Genomic DNA, 15,060 nt, shown 5'->3' with positions numbered 1-15,060 from the left:
TCAGAGAACTGGTCTGTAAATGTTGTTAATGATTTGTTAGAAATAGCTATCATTGGCACTATTTTTCTCTGTGTTTGGCTTCACTGCTTTTATAGAGAAATCTGGGAAATGTAGGAAAACGCCTTTTCCTTGCTTATTCTGCCTAAGGTGCCTGCATTCTTGGCTGGCAAGAACCAACATGCAAGGATTGCTGAAAAGCCTGCAGCAAAGTGCCTAGAATGAATGAGCTCTTCCCCTGTCTAATATGAGGGAATGTGTGCAACTAGGAACATAGTGAAGGAATGTTTACTGTATAACTTGGGGTCACTTGTGGAGTTTAAGTAAGGCACCTCTTACTTCACCTGAAACTTGTTCCCCCACATTTTTGTAACATGCCCTCGTCTTAATATAGGGATGGTTTTATGCCAGGCGCAGCACTATTTCACAACTTTCCCACTGTATGATCAGCCAGATACATTGTTCTAACACGACGGTAGAATCTGCTTCATGGTACATGAAACATATATTGCACCTGCTACCAGAGCCCTAGCATTACCTGGATATTATCTGGAGGTAGCTCAATTGCATATTGATTTTGTACAGTTGAGCAACATCCGGGTCAAAGACTAGGAGCCGGCAAGAACAAATAAACTAAGACTTTAAACAAGGGGGCCAGGCTCCATGCTCAGTCATGTAATGCTCTGGATTACCTTTTGTCTATCACCACCTCTCATGGTCAGTTCTCTCTCTCTGTAAAAGAGTAAAAAATCACTGACCCACCTTGGGGTTATGAGAATAAATAGGAATTGTACTTAATATATTTCCCATGCAAAAAAATTATATAGAAATTATTGCTACAATAAAATATTAATTTCATAATGGTAGGATAAATTAAGGTCTAGATGCTTGGGCAGAGGCATATTTTTGGGGATATTTTGCTCATCAAAACCTTTTATCAGGAAAACCTCCAAGCCATTATTGCTTTAATGATATGGGAAATACAAACGTTTTCAAAATAAATGGGGGGATATCATCAACAAACCAATCTGTATTGTGCTGAAAAATTGTGCAAATGCATGAGTTACACAGAACTCTTTATTTGGTTAAGCAAACAGGTCTGCATTTCCTACAAGCATTTTCAGAGTTAGCCTAACTTTGTCATTTGTGGATCCATACATGGCTGATGTTGTGTTGTGTTGTGTTGTGTTTTGTTTTTTTGAGAGGTTTGGCTGCAGCCTATGACCTAGCATAGGTAGAATTTGCATTTGATCCAGGTAATTTGCCCCTGTTGGCACTGGTTGTCTGTCCTTCAGCTGGCGTGCCTGTGTTGCTGCATATTTTCTTCTCATAGTGAACACAGACTGTATCAGTTGGCTCCTTCAGGACTATAACATTGTAGTCACTGGTTATGCTTCAGCATAATTTGTCACCAGCCCTTTTGATCAGATCCCACGTGAGAGATCAGCACCCAGTATTTCTTCTGTCCTCTTTTACTTCCTATTCCTCAACAGTGGAGCATGCTGCTAAAGTCAGGAAGGCAAAGGATGTGAGGTGGAGGAAGTTAATGAATATACCTGTGATCTCTGCCACTTAACTGTTTCATAGGCTGGGCTTTCAGTGTTCACTTAGAAACCTCCCCTGCTTTACTTTGCCTGCGTGCCAGATTGCTAAGACCAAAGGAAGGAGATTTTCTCTTTGGTGGAAAACATGTTGCTTAAGAATCCATCTTTGCTCACCACACTTTTCTACTGGCTGAGTTTGCAGCTCTAGCTTTGTTTCTGGCTGAAGACCATTACTCTGCATTTGTTTATAATGTTATACATAATACATTCATATAGAAGATCTGCTTGCTGGAGGAGAAAGTAAGTTGTATCATAAACTGAATGAAAACCTAGAGACAGCTGCTTGGAACACAAACTAGTCTAGGTTGCCATGTGGCCTAAATCCTACTACACCAAAAACCCTCTGCAGTACTTTTTTATTTACATAGAGTTGCATCCAATAATAGCCATACATAAAGTACATCCAGTGAGATTAATAGACTTGACAAAATTAGATCCACCAATCTCAATAAGTCTAGTCTGAATAAAACTTACTTGGAAGCAACCCAATAGTCATATATATATATATATATATATATATATGCAGGTTTTGGTGTCCTCGGGTGTCTTCCCGTGTAAAAGTTGGGGTGTCTAGGCGACGTTTCGACGAGGTCTCACTCGTCATCTTCAGGCTGGTGCTTTCGGCTTCTTGTTACTGGAACAGAGCAGGATCTCAGTGTTTGAGTTCCTATAAATACTGTAGAGGGGGTGTGGTGTATAGCCTCCAATGTTCTGGGCAGAGAGGAAGTTCCCAGGCTAGTGTGCCTTTTCTTCTTTTGTTCTTTAATTACTTGAGAGATATCTTGAGTGATTTCTTGAGTGATATCCTGAGTACCACTTAGGTGGGTCATTAGGTGTGGATTAGTTGTTAAAGTCTTTGTGTCTTGACCTCTTGAACTTTGTGAAGAGTTTTCCTGAGAAGATGGCTGTACTGTACTTAGTTGTGCTCTGGCTTGGCTTCGTGTATAGGGGCGAGCTGTGGTTTTGTGGCTTGTGTCAGCCAGATCTGTGTAGGGATTGCAGGGGGGTGCAGCATCCGGAGGTGCCACCATGGATTGGCTACTGGATGGTGTCTGTAATTCATCTGTGGAGAGGGTCTGGGTTTGGGTCTGGTGTGGTTGATTGGTGTTGGCGTTCTGTGTGCCTCTGGATCTGGTGTCAGTTTTTGTGGGGAGGGCTAATTTCCAGATGTCTGGCAAGCAGGATGTGTCGTCACGCTTGTTCATGTTGTGAGGGTGTTTCTCTATCCTCACCCGAGGACACCAAAACCTGCATTCCTGTACCCGTGAAAATCTACGAAAGCATATATATATATATATATATATATAATCATTTGCAGAAGTCATTTACATTTTACATTTACATTTAAATTTTATAAATCCCATAAAATTTACATCCTTCAAAACTCATAACAAATCACTGAAGAACAGTTACTAATAGCATTAGCAGTCAGGCCTTCTGTTCCAAACCCCTGCTTAGAGAATTGCCTTCACTAGCTACCTTAAAGTATAAAAGATGGGTCAGTAGGGAGGAAGTTCCCCCCTTTTTAAGCTGCTTCCCAGGCCCCCACACTACTTACTTTATACTGTACTGAGGAGGAACCACCAGGAGGGCCTCATCTGTTGATCTTGGAGCTTACCTACCTACCTACACAGAATGCCTGTTTAGAGATGGTGCCTCTTAAGGGACCCAGCTGTGCCCCCTAACTTTTACTGTATAATGCGTGTTCACGACTGCCTTTTAAGCAATACAGTGGTACCTCTCAAGACGAAAAACTCGCAAGACGAAAGAGTTTTTCGTTTTTTGAGTTGCTTCGCAAGACGGATTTCCCTATGGGCTTGCTTCGCAAGACGAAAACGTCTTGCAAGTTTGTTTCCTTTTTCTTAAAACCGTGCATTCAGGGGGTGCAGTTGCGACTTGACTTTGAGGAGCAACTCATAGCACGCGGTGTGGTAGCCTTTTTTTGAGGTTTTTGAAGACTTTGATTTTTGAAGCTTTTCCAAAATCCGTGCATCGCAAGACGAAAAAAATCGCAAGACAAAAAAACTCGCAGAACGAATTAATTTTGTCTTGCGAGGTACCACTGTAGTTGCTTCTTGCCCGCCACATTAACTTAAGCAGTAATTTTCTATACTGGGAAAAAAAAAATATATGTCTAGCCTACCTTACCCTTTGGACTCTGAGAACTGCAGCAGTGTCACCCAAAGCTATTGATAAGGCACTGCACCCTTCACAAATCATTCATGAACAAATGTGAAAAACTTGGTAAATAACTTTTTGAAAAAAGTTAGGGAGTCAAGCAAATTGTCTATTGTGCATCACTTCCAGTTCCAAGCAAGCCTGTGTGACGTATTACGGAGTCATTAATCACTAAAAAGGTCAAAGCAAAGCAGTGTCAATCACCAGAGTTCATCATATGTCAAGTACTTCTTAGTAAGAGCTTGGGTCACATCTGTGCCATACATTTAAAGCAAATAGCTTCTCTCTCCCCCGCCCCCCCCCCAAATCCTGGGAGCTGTAGTGGACACCTTACAGAGCCACAGTTCCCAGCACCCTTAAGAAAAACAGTTCCCAGGATTCTTTGGGGTGGTGGTGAGTATGCATGCTTCAAATGTATGGTGTTGTGACCATGGTCTCAACAGATGTTGGCTGTTTTTACTGCTAAGACAGCTGTTCCTCTTTGATTTACCTCTGACTGAAAAGGGAAGAAAAGCAACTATCCAATAATGAGGACTTGTGTTGAATATGTGGGATATTGTATTTGAAAAGGGCACTCCATCTGACTACCGTATCTTATGCCCAGGAAGACAGAAATAGTTGCAGTTTATTCCAGAATTCTTATCTTTCAGGCACCCTAGAAGGAAACAGTGCATAAACTGCCATAGAGGTGTGTCCAGCTGTAGCTGCAGCAGAAACCTAACAATGTGACCAAACACTCACTGGGAACTAAGTTTCATCCTTTTCAGAGACAATATTAAGCATTTGTTTAAAAAATAAGGGAAAAGGGCAGTGGAGTGGGAAAATGTGCCTGCATCAACAAAACTGCATACAGGACCGGCAACTCCATTCCCCTCTTTCTCTGGACTGTTGACCTTTGCAATTGAGAATTCCTCCTTTGGTAATTCACAGAGTGGGGTGTGCGTGTGAGAGAGAGCATGAGCGCAAGAAAACATGATTTGATAATCATTTCACGAGGAAAGTTTTTGTCATTCAGAGCCACACCTTCTCTGATAGAGCTTGAATCATAAACTGTGTACACATAGTCACACATTCAAAGAGCAACAGTATTAGAACAACTGCAGCTCCTTGCCCTCTTCTCTGAGGTATGTATTCTGCGCCTTGGGAATCCTTGCTGCATATCGTGTTCCTTAAAAACAAGTCCTCTTTCTAGGCTGTGCTCCAGTTACGTACCCTGAGGGAACTGAGGGGTTCACAGATGACCTTAGAGTCCTTCTAAATAACTTGGAGCCCCTTTAGGCTTAGGTTATGTTCAAGTGTTGTTAATATGAGGATGGCAGTAATCGTGTTAGCCTGGTTGTTTGAAAGGTATGTTGTGTACTGAGATGACCTCTTGTGGGGAAGGACTGTGGCTCAGTGGTAGAGCATCTGCTTTGCATGCAGAAGGTCTCAGGTTCATTCTCTGGCATCTCCAAGTAGGGCTGTGCATGTCTCCCATCTGAACCCCCAGAGAGCCTCTGCCAGTCAGTGTAGACAATCTGATAGTTGATCAACCGATAGCTGGACTCTGTATATGACTGTTTCCTATGTTTGTCTTACAGACAAACACATTGGCACCAACATGTAAAAATGCCTGTGTACAGTGGTACCTCGGGTTACAGACACTTCAGGTTACAGACCCTGCTAACCCAGAAATAGTATCTCGGGTTAAGAACTTGGCTTCAGGATGAGAACAGAAATCGTGTGGCGGCAGCGCAGTGGCAGCAGGAGGCCCCATTAGCTAAAGTGGTACCTCAGGTTAATAACAGTTTCAGGTTAAGAACGGACCTCCGGAATGAATTAAGTTCTTAACCTGAGGTACCACTGTATTTCTGAATTTTTCCTTCACAAACATGCAGCGTGTAGTTTATACAGGCAGTACTCCCGAAGGGAGCGTTTTACCCTGGAGGCACTCTTTTAGTAATCTAATTAAAACAACGCCTACAACATCTTTGTCTTGAAAGACATGCAGGGTGCTCAGACGTTACTTCACCACTCTTCGCTATACATGGCAAGATTTTTTATGTGGGCTGAAGCTTTGAGTTGGTGTATACTTTAAAGAAGAATTTAATAACCTGTGACAACTTCATCAGACGAGCTGGTATATTTATTCACCAATGTGTTATTCACCTAGAAATGAATCCGTAGGTTGCAGGGTCCTCCAACCATCAACTTACTTGTTTATTGAAATCTCTTTTTGAGAGAGCCAAGGGAGATAAATAAAGCAAGCAAAAGCAGATACCCCATTGCAAAATCTCCTTGTCTGAGTGTTCAGTTTTGTATGCAGTACAGAGACATGGGTATGCAGTGTTGAGGCACTCTCCTGATCTGGCCACGTAGGTGTGTGTATGCTGAGTATCGTCTTCATAATTGGGTGAACAGTAACATAAGAGGGCAATAATGTTTTTTCTTCCAACTCTGAACATCTAAAGATTGCTTTATGCACAACATATTTCGTTAATAGGTGCTATTTCTGCATAGGAAATTGCACATAGACCTTAACAAGTGATGAACATGAAGACTTTCCATCTGCTATGTACAGCAAAATACGTGTATGCCGACATCACATGCAGTTTTGTGCCCATAGTTTCCTTTATGGCTGTGATAGCAACATAAGAGGGAGTTCATAATCAAAATGGCCAGAAATTTGAGTTCATATGGGGACTTCTGAGCAGTTTCTGAAGCCAGCCAGAGTCAACTGCCGCTGCTGCGTTTCCCGGGGACATTAGATGAAATCTGGGGACATTCCGGGGATGGAATTTGTCTGGGGACTTATTTGCAAATCCTGGGACTGTCCCTGGGAAGCATAACCCTGGTAACCCTAAGAGTCCCCTAATTGTTCCTTAGGACTTCCTTCTCAAAGCCTGGGAAGCTTCTGCTCGGCTTAGGAAGGAAGGTGCAATGCTCCGATGGGTCCAAGAACCCTCCTTCCACCTTCCCAAAGCCCAGGAAGCTTTGGGAAGGAGGCAGGAGGGTTCTAGTACCCTGTCAGGGGCCTGGTGCCTTCTTCCGAAAGCTTGGGAAGCTTAGGGAGGGAGGTGATACAGGCATGATGTGGCTCCCCACCCCCATCGCCCTCGCCAGCTGGCACCTCTGATCCTACAAAAAAATTCACCACATGCCATTGATAGTTAAGCAGACATTGCCCTAGAAACACAGCTGGAAAATGAGCTTTGTGTGACTCAAAAGCTTACTTCTCTTTTTGAAACCTTAACTGGTCTATTGATAGCGTATTGTCTGGTTTGCCTTCAACCTTTCCTGTGCTCCATTTCTCTTTGAGAGTAGCCTGACTTGGCAAATGTCATCCATTGTTCTTTTCCTTGAAGCGTCTTTTTACAGCAACTCTGGCTGGGATACACTGCAAGTTGCTGTAGCTTGTTATGCTGCAGACAAAACCTTTCATCTGTTGCACAGTTTCGCTTCTTGCACTTTTCTTCCTCCCTTACTAAGCAAGGACAGGCTGTGCTAGCTTAGGTATCCAGATTTCTCTCTGCCCCACTTTGCCTTCCTTTTCTGAAGGTGCATTTTTATCTGGGAGAGGCTTTTCCTCCCCTTCAGGAATTTGCGATCTGACTCAGCATGTTGAAAGCTATTTGCAGGAGGCAAAATTGCGTTTACCTGGCAGGGAACCGATCTCGTGTTAACTCTTTGCACCTGGGAAGCAAGTTTGTGGACCGACAGAGTCCTTTCCTAGATGTCTTTGGATTTTGAGGAAGAAAAATCTTTCCCGAGATCTCTGCTTTGCACAAGGCAGTGCTTGTGGCCACGTTTTGAATGAGTTCATGACACAGAACTAGTAATTAGTCTGCTTCAGACTTTGGTGGGTTTGTCTCAGAGAGAGGCCTGCTTAGGTTCCTCTTTAGCAAAGCTGCAGGGGCTGAGGAGTCATTACTATCTGGCTTTTCTTTGGATCTTCAGGGTGCTTTGTTGTTGCTATCACCTGCTGTAGTGTCTTGGTCTATTTACTTTTTTGTAAAGGTAAGGAAGGTTTTATTAATTGTGTTGGTGCTGTGCTGGAAAGAACAGCAGGTTTCTAGAGACTTAGTTTCTGACAGTATAGTGAAGCTTGTTGAAGGGCTTCATTCAGGATAGCGATGCCTGTTGACTTGGCTGGGAGGAGTGAAAGAAAGCGTGTAGGCCCAGAGGAATGTTTTTCAGTCTGAGGGCTGCATTCCCTTCTAGGAGACTTTCTGGGGGCTGCTGTGGTGGGCAGGGCTGCAGGCAAGACAGAGCAATAGAAGGCTTTGTTCTAGCCATGCAAAAAATCAGAGGTTTCTGCGTACACACGCACACCCCTGTCCAAATCACACATGCATGTACCTTTCACTCCTGGTGAGCAAGATGCATTATCACCATTCAAGTACACATTCTAGCCAGCAAAAGCACCAGAGAAGGGCTTGGAACAGGGCTGGTGAGGTGTGTGGCTTGGAATTGGGACATGGCCAGGTTAGTCCTGAGAGTCCGATAAAGAGGCCTGGGGGGCTTCGTTTGGCCCCCAGGCATGAGGTTCTCTACCCCTAATATAGACAAAACCCTCCTTTTCTAATTCTCCTCTTGTATGTTTTCTGTGCAGACGCATTGTTAGCAGACCTGGAATCCACTACCTCTCACATCTCCAAGCGACCAGTCTTCCTGTCAGAGGAAACATCTTACTCGTATCCAACTGGAAATCATACATACCAGGAAATCACTATACCTCCTCCGGTGCCACCCCCTCCTTCTAATGAGGCCTTGAATGGGACTGTAAGTGAACCTTTAGACCAGTGGCAGTTCAGCATCCCCAGAAATATTCACCAGCAGGTAATTTTGCCTGTCTGTCTTAGTTATGCTCATGGAACTGAGGGAGCCAGTTGTTGGTGTGTTGTGGAGCAACTTACTGTCTGTTAAAATATTTGTATCCCATATTTCCGTTCAGAGCTGGTTTATGGCCATATTAATAAAAGCATTTGCTCTAGTAACATAACATGAAAACTTTACTGCCAAGAACTGAAAATAAATGGCTAGTGATTGTTTAATGCTTCTAATTGGGATTGGACGCTTCCTCATTTAATTGGAAGAAACCTCTTCTGGCTTCACATTGTGCTTGTTACCAGCTCACTTAAATGCTTACATGGAAACTGACTCTCCCCTCCCCACATAGCTCTGAGTAAACATGGCAGTACTCAGCTTTAGCTGGCAGCATAATGTGAAGATTGCTCAATTTTTCTTTCGGTCTGTAAAGCTAGACCTGAAGGTTCACGCCCTGAAAACACTACTCACAGTCTCCTCACCAGTGCCCTGTCTGAAGCCACAGTGGAATGATGCAGATCTTAATCAGTCACCTTGGGGCTTTTGAAAAAGAGATTGTAGTTTTGTAGATCACAGGTATATGAGCCATAGATCAGATTGGAGGAAGCATGAAATGTGTTTCTGGAGGGGGGTGAAGGCTAGCTCTAGGGAGAACAATTTGTTACCAGGTTGCATCCTGTTTGTTCCACATTCCAAGATCCCAGTCATGCATTGCATGTAAGTAGAGAGTGAGCTCTCAAAACTGTTTGGGCCTGTCCAAATGCAGAAGTGGCAACTTTTTGTAAAACGGGGGAGTGCGGGGAGAGTAGTTTTCTTGCATGATCTGATTTTTGTGTAGATCAGTTCTGGAGCAAAGTCACTATTCTAACAGCTGTACAAGTTGGGTTGTGAGCCTGAGTGAGCAGCTGGCTCAAGGCCATCCAATTTGTCTCTATTCCTGAGGAAATAAGTGAACTGTAACTATTGCTACTTTATAAAAAAAAAGGTGCTAGGGTTTGATCTGGAAGCCTGTGTGTTAGGGGTAAACCGTGATTTCCTTCCTTGTTACTTTGCATGTTCCAAAGGCTGAATTCACAATGGGTTCTTGGGGTTAAGCTGCAGCTCAGACTAATCTCCAAACCCTGATCTCCCAAATGCTAAGACCAGCAGATTTCACTGAACCACATTGCTTTGCATGCAGCCTGAATTGTTGTTGTTTTGTTTGTTTACAGCAAGGCTGGGGAACCTTTGGCCTCCAGACATTGTTGGACTATAGCTCCCATCATCCCTCACCTGTTGCCTACGCTGGTGGGAGCTGATGAGAATTGATGTCCAACAACATCTGTAGGGCTAAATGTTCCCCAGCCTTGCTTTAGTAGTACAACTAAAGAATAAAGTGTGCATTACATGGAACTCCATGTATTTCTCTCCTGATGGTTGAAGGAAAAGCAACATCTGGGGGCTGAATTTGGGAGCTGAAAAAGGGTCTGCTTATTCCTTTCCAGCTTATTCTGCTTTGTCATCCCCCCCCCCTTGCCCGCCCCTAAACGGCCTCTCCTCAAGTTGCTTTTCTTGGGGGTGGGAAGAGCACATGGGAGAAGAATATTCTGAAAGAGGCAGCAACCAACAGGGAAAGGCTTAAGGGCCTACTTGCCATTCCTTGGCCTTTGATTTCAGTCCTCAGTGGCAGCTTTTCATTTTTACTCTGACGGTGAGCTGTCAGCCACCCAAATTCATCATTGGCTATGAACATACTAGCTGACCTTAAGTAGTCCACCACCTGCCAACCTTTCCCACTAGGGATTTTAATGATGGCTTGCTGTGAAGATTACGGTGACCATGGTTGTGTTTCCATTGCAGTGCTAAGCTAAAACTCCGAGACTCAGATCTTAGCCATATACTTCCCATTATGTTCAGATCTGGAAACTATGGTCAGTGGCTTACAAACAAATTCAGGTTTTAAGCCAGTTTCAAACTGTGTCTTCATATCCTGGCTTGCTCTGACCATAGTGTCTGAGTGCTCATATAACACAGGAGCACAGGAGAAGGGTTGTCTGCAAGTGCAGCCTTCTCATTTTGACTTACTTTTGTGTGTTAATGTGACAATTTTATAGGATTGGGGTGGGGAACCTCATACCCAGGGGCTGACAGTGGTTCTCCAGGTCTCTCTGTCTGGCCCTTGGAACTCTCCCCAGGCCACACTTGCACTCCAAGTGTTTCTGTCTTTTGCTTGTCTGGAAGAAATATAGAGAGGGTTGTGTACTGTGTGTGTAGAAAGCAGCCTACTGTGCAGAGGTAAAATTGACATTTGTTGCCGTCCCCACTTTTGACTCTGGCTCTGTCCAGCACTGATTTGAGGCCCTCAGAAAGTTGTACATGTGGCCCTCGGGTTGAAAAAGGTTCCTCAGCCCTCATTCAGTGCTTTGAATTTGAAAAAGGACTACATACTTGTGCTAAGATCCATGGGCAGCACAGTAGTTGGGTGAAAGTCTCTTGCACAGAGCTGGTTCTGGAACAGAGCTTTTGACTCATATACACTCTCTCTGTCTCTCTCCTAATAAATTTAAATGAAATGTGTAAATGGTTCTTTCTGCAGCCACAGTCCCAGTCTCCTGTGTGCAGCTCCAGCACTTCGGTGTCCAGAGAGTGTGCCATCTCTCCTTCACGTGTAAGCGAAGAGGAGCACGTCTACAGGTAGCCCACTATTCCCATGCTTACTCTCCCAAATCCCCCATACTCTCAGCAGCTTATGGTGAAGCCAGGAGCAGGTTCTGCTTGTGGTGGTCGGAAAAATATTGGGCACCCATGTTGATACCACTTCCTGTTTCACTTCAGAGCTAGTTCTTGGGGATCTTTTCCTACTGCGTTTGTGGAATAACATTCCATAAACAGGATTTTGAGGTGACGAAATGCAGTTAACTTTCTCTAGCACAGCGGAGTTAGGAGATCAGGATTTTTATTTTCTGCTTTGCCATTCATTTTAGATCTGCCTTCGGTAATCGGGTTTTGATCACTGTATCTCCAGCTGTAAAATGGAGATTTGGGTGGCTGTCATTCCCAATTAAAGTTATTTTAAATCTGTAAAACAAAAACACTATTTAAGCCAGTCTAGCAAAATGCCACCAAGGCATCTCAGACTGCATCATAAATTGAAGCTCTGTGTATGCATGTGTGTGAGAGAGATAGAGAGAAGGAAGGAAGGAAGGAAAGAAAGAAAGTTAGTTAGTTACTTCAGGAATATGCAGCTAACTGCAGCTCCATGGTGATGGTTCTTAGAGGCTAGAGTGGCTCTTTAAGGTGCAATGCAGGCAAAGGTGGCGGGAGGAGCTTGGATGGATGCCGGCAAGAACAATTACATTTACTTAGGTACTTGTACCATAAAGACAAGTGAATTAAGCTGTATACTCCCTCACCCCCAGTAGGTTTTGAGGAGAGAAATAAGAGAGAGCTCCACATCAGGTATTCTGGGGAAGGGCCATAACTTTGTTGTGGAGCCCATGCTTTGCATGTGGAGCTCTAGATACATCAGCCCTCGTTGTTGCCAACTCAACAGTAAAACCACAAATGGGATGAAAATACAGTGGTACCTCGGGTTACATACACTTCAGGTTACAGACTCCGCTAACCCAGAAATATTACCTCGGGTTAAGAACTTTGCTTCAGGATGAGAACAGAAATTGTGCTCCGGCGGTGCAACGGCAGCAGGAGGCCCCGTTAGCTAAAGTGGTGCTTCAGGTTAAGAACAGTTTCAGGTTAAGAACAGACCCCCAGAACGAATTAAATACTTAACCCGAGGTACCACTGTAAGCCAGTTGGGGTTTATCACTTTTGATGACTTGGAACTGCATTTATATAGAAGTAAAAACAGCAGCAACCATCCCTGCAAACCTATAATGCAAGTAGCTTAACAAGGTTTAATAAAAAGATTTGTGATCAATTCACTTTCCTTTTGATCCCTTGAACACCAGTTTCCCCAACAAGCAGAAGTCTGCAGAACCATCTCCCACCCTGATGAGCTCTTCGCTAGGCAATAACCTGTCAGAACTGGACCGACTGCTACTGGAACTGAATGCCGTTCAGCACAACCCTCCCAGCGGCTATGCACCAGGTAGGAAGCAATAGCTCTGGCAGCACAGGACAACCATAGGTAAATTTGATGGCGGGAGTCAAATTCCTGTCCCCTGATCCTGGATCTGTTGCCTGCCCCATGCACATGCTGTGCTCTGACTCCCAGTGTAACTGAGATGCCTGCAGACTTGGAGAAGACACACATTTTGGTGGTCCCCAAGTAGCCCTTAAGTTATAATTTGAGGAATTAAAGTACAGGGAACTGAAGTGCCACATAATATTCATTCTGCACTTGTAGCAAATGGGTCTTTTAGCATGACAGTACCTATAATTCGGAGCTCCCTGCATATTTACACCAGGCAGATGCTTTTATTGTACTTTTTTTGCTGCCTACTGAAAACATTTTCTTTAAGCAAAGCCTATCCAGACACAGAAAATGCTGACATGTTCTTTAATCTCCCTAAAGTTTACTGTTGATCTGAGTTATCTTTTAGATATCTTGTTTGATTGCTTGTTTAGAGGTTGGTTCTATTACAAGCAAGCAAACGTGCATTTCCTTTTGAATAAATAAAATGAATAAAAACCATTTGCCTGTGTCTTTCTGCTTATAAGATGAAGCCACTAGGAGCCCTTCATTGCCTGGTGGGACTGGATCTCACTACGGTGTCCCAGAGAACACTACCTCTTTGAACACACAATCAGCAACCCCACCGAAGGAGAAGCCCAAGCGGAATGGAGGGCACGGCATTGAGGATGTGTGCCCTAGTGTGGAGAGCCTTTTGGATGAACTGGAAAGCTCTGTGCCCAGTCCAGTGTGAGTAACAACTTGGCCACTTTCTCCCTTCCCACCAAAATGCGGGGGCTCCCAGGGCGGTGCAGGAAGCAGTGGTGTCTCACGTCAGAGAATGCAATATGGGCCAGTTTCTGGTTCCTCAAAAGAGAAGGGGAACTTCTTTCCAAAGAAGAAATGGAAAACTGGGGCCCATGGGTTATGTCAGGGGTCAACAAATTTCACCAAGAGGTGAAGTGCTCTCATGAGCAGGAGCAGCAAGGGTGAAAAGATGCAACCAGGGAACGGATTGGTGTGATTTTGCAGTTTACAAGAGTGGGTCTGAGAAAAAAGATAAAGAGACTGACGACATTTAGAGGTCAATAGTGGAAGCTTAACTAGAGAGAGGAAAAAGGAAGCCAGTGTAGAGGAAAGGGGAGTATATTGTGTGAGCAGAATGGGTTAAGTAAGCTGCAGAATTCAAGAGGGAGGAAAGAGGTTTCTGAGAGGAAACCGGAAAGCTGAGAAGTGTTGCAGTAATCACTGCAAGCAAATAATGAGTGTGCTCGAGAGCATTACATCATTCAGGAAGAAGAGAAAGGTGGGCTTTGTACATGTTCCAGAGCTGAAAGCAACAAGGTTCCGCAGCTATGACTGTTGAGAGAGAGGGAGGAAGAAAGAAAAAGAGAGAAAATTTTTAATTAAAGATAGAGAAAATTTTGATTAATTACTTTTAATTAATTAATTTTCATTAATTAAAAGATCAAGATGCAGAGGCTTGAGGGCAGAAACGATGGAAGTGTCTCTTAGAAGGTACTGTGTTTGAGAGAGAGTAGCTCTGTTTCTGTTATATACAGTAGCTCTCTTTCAACTCTCAGCATCTTCAGGTAGCGTTCGGAGAGACCTTGGAGAGCTGCTGCTAGTAGCTGTAGACAGTACTGAGCTAGATGGACCCATGGTCTGACTCTGTACAAGGCAGCCTCCTATGAAAGGGAAGGGGCCATAGCTCGGTGATAAAGCTGCTGATTTGCATGCAGGTCCCATGTTCAACCATTGGCATCTACAGGTAGGGCTGGGAGAAAACCTCGTCTAGAACCCACTGCCAATCCATGTTAGATGAGCTAACTACTGAGTTAAATGAACCCAATGGTTTGATTTGGTATAAGGCAGCTTCGTGTATCCTCAAACCAGGCCCAGATCTGCACGTAATGGATAGTTGTGCCCATGCATGCCTCAACAGGAGAGTGTACCTGTCTCCAAAAGGATCCAGATACAAGCAGGAAGATTGTGGATAAAACAGTTCGGTGGGAGGCAGGGAGGAAGCCTTGCTGCGTGTCCTTGGGAAGAAATGGCCACCTCCCTCTTCTTAGCAGTGTCTGACTGTCTTCTGTCTTTCCCTTAGTCCAGCTATCACTGTGAATCAGGGTGAGATGAGCAGCCCCCAACGGGTCACCTCCAGCCAGCAACAGACTCGCATATCTGCCTCATCAGCCACAAGAGAACTGGATGAGCTGATGGCTTCACTTTCCGACTTCAAGGTACCCAGTCAATACCATTCTTTCCTGTCCCACTCACTTGTCAGTGTGCCGCCTCCATTTTTATTTTCCTGAACCCCTTTCCTCACGCTGCTGCATAAAGGACCAGCCCTCATTCCTCCTT

The 15,060-nt window shown here is 44.2% G+C and overlaps 1 protein-coding gene across 3 annotated transcripts in view; it reads left to right on the top strand.

Moving 5' to 3' along the window:
- PXN (paxillin) overlaps positions 1 to 15,060 on the top strand; it is a 62,695-nt gene that overhangs the window by 28,776 nt on the left and 18,859 nt on the right. For 2 of the 3 annotated variants that reach the window (XM_081841789.1, XM_081841787.1), the window contains exons 2-6: positions 8,371 to 8,597; positions 11,161 to 11,258; positions 12,533 to 12,672; positions 13,245 to 13,446; positions 14,804 to 14,939. In XM_081841789.1, the coding sequence (XP_081697915.1) occupies positions 8,371 to 8,597; positions 11,161 to 11,258; positions 12,533 to 12,672; positions 13,245 to 13,446; positions 14,804 to 14,939 (803 nt within the window). Of the gene's footprint in view, positions 1 to 8,370; positions 8,598 to 9,052; positions 9,303 to 11,160; positions 11,259 to 12,532; positions 12,673 to 13,244; positions 13,447 to 14,803; positions 14,940 to 15,060 lie in introns of those variants that run through there. The other variant, XM_081841788.1, reaches the window with a different exon arrangement.

The sequence above is a fragment of the Podarcis erhardii genome (genome assembly GCF_964252035.2).
Source record: "Podarcis erhardii genome assembly, chromosome: 15".
Lineage (NCBI taxonomy): Eukaryota > Metazoa > Chordata > Lepidosauria > Squamata > Lacertidae > Podarcis > Podarcis erhardii.
The sequence above is the reverse complement of the archived record's forward strand: the minus strand, read 5'-3'. Positions and strand labels throughout refer to the sequence as shown.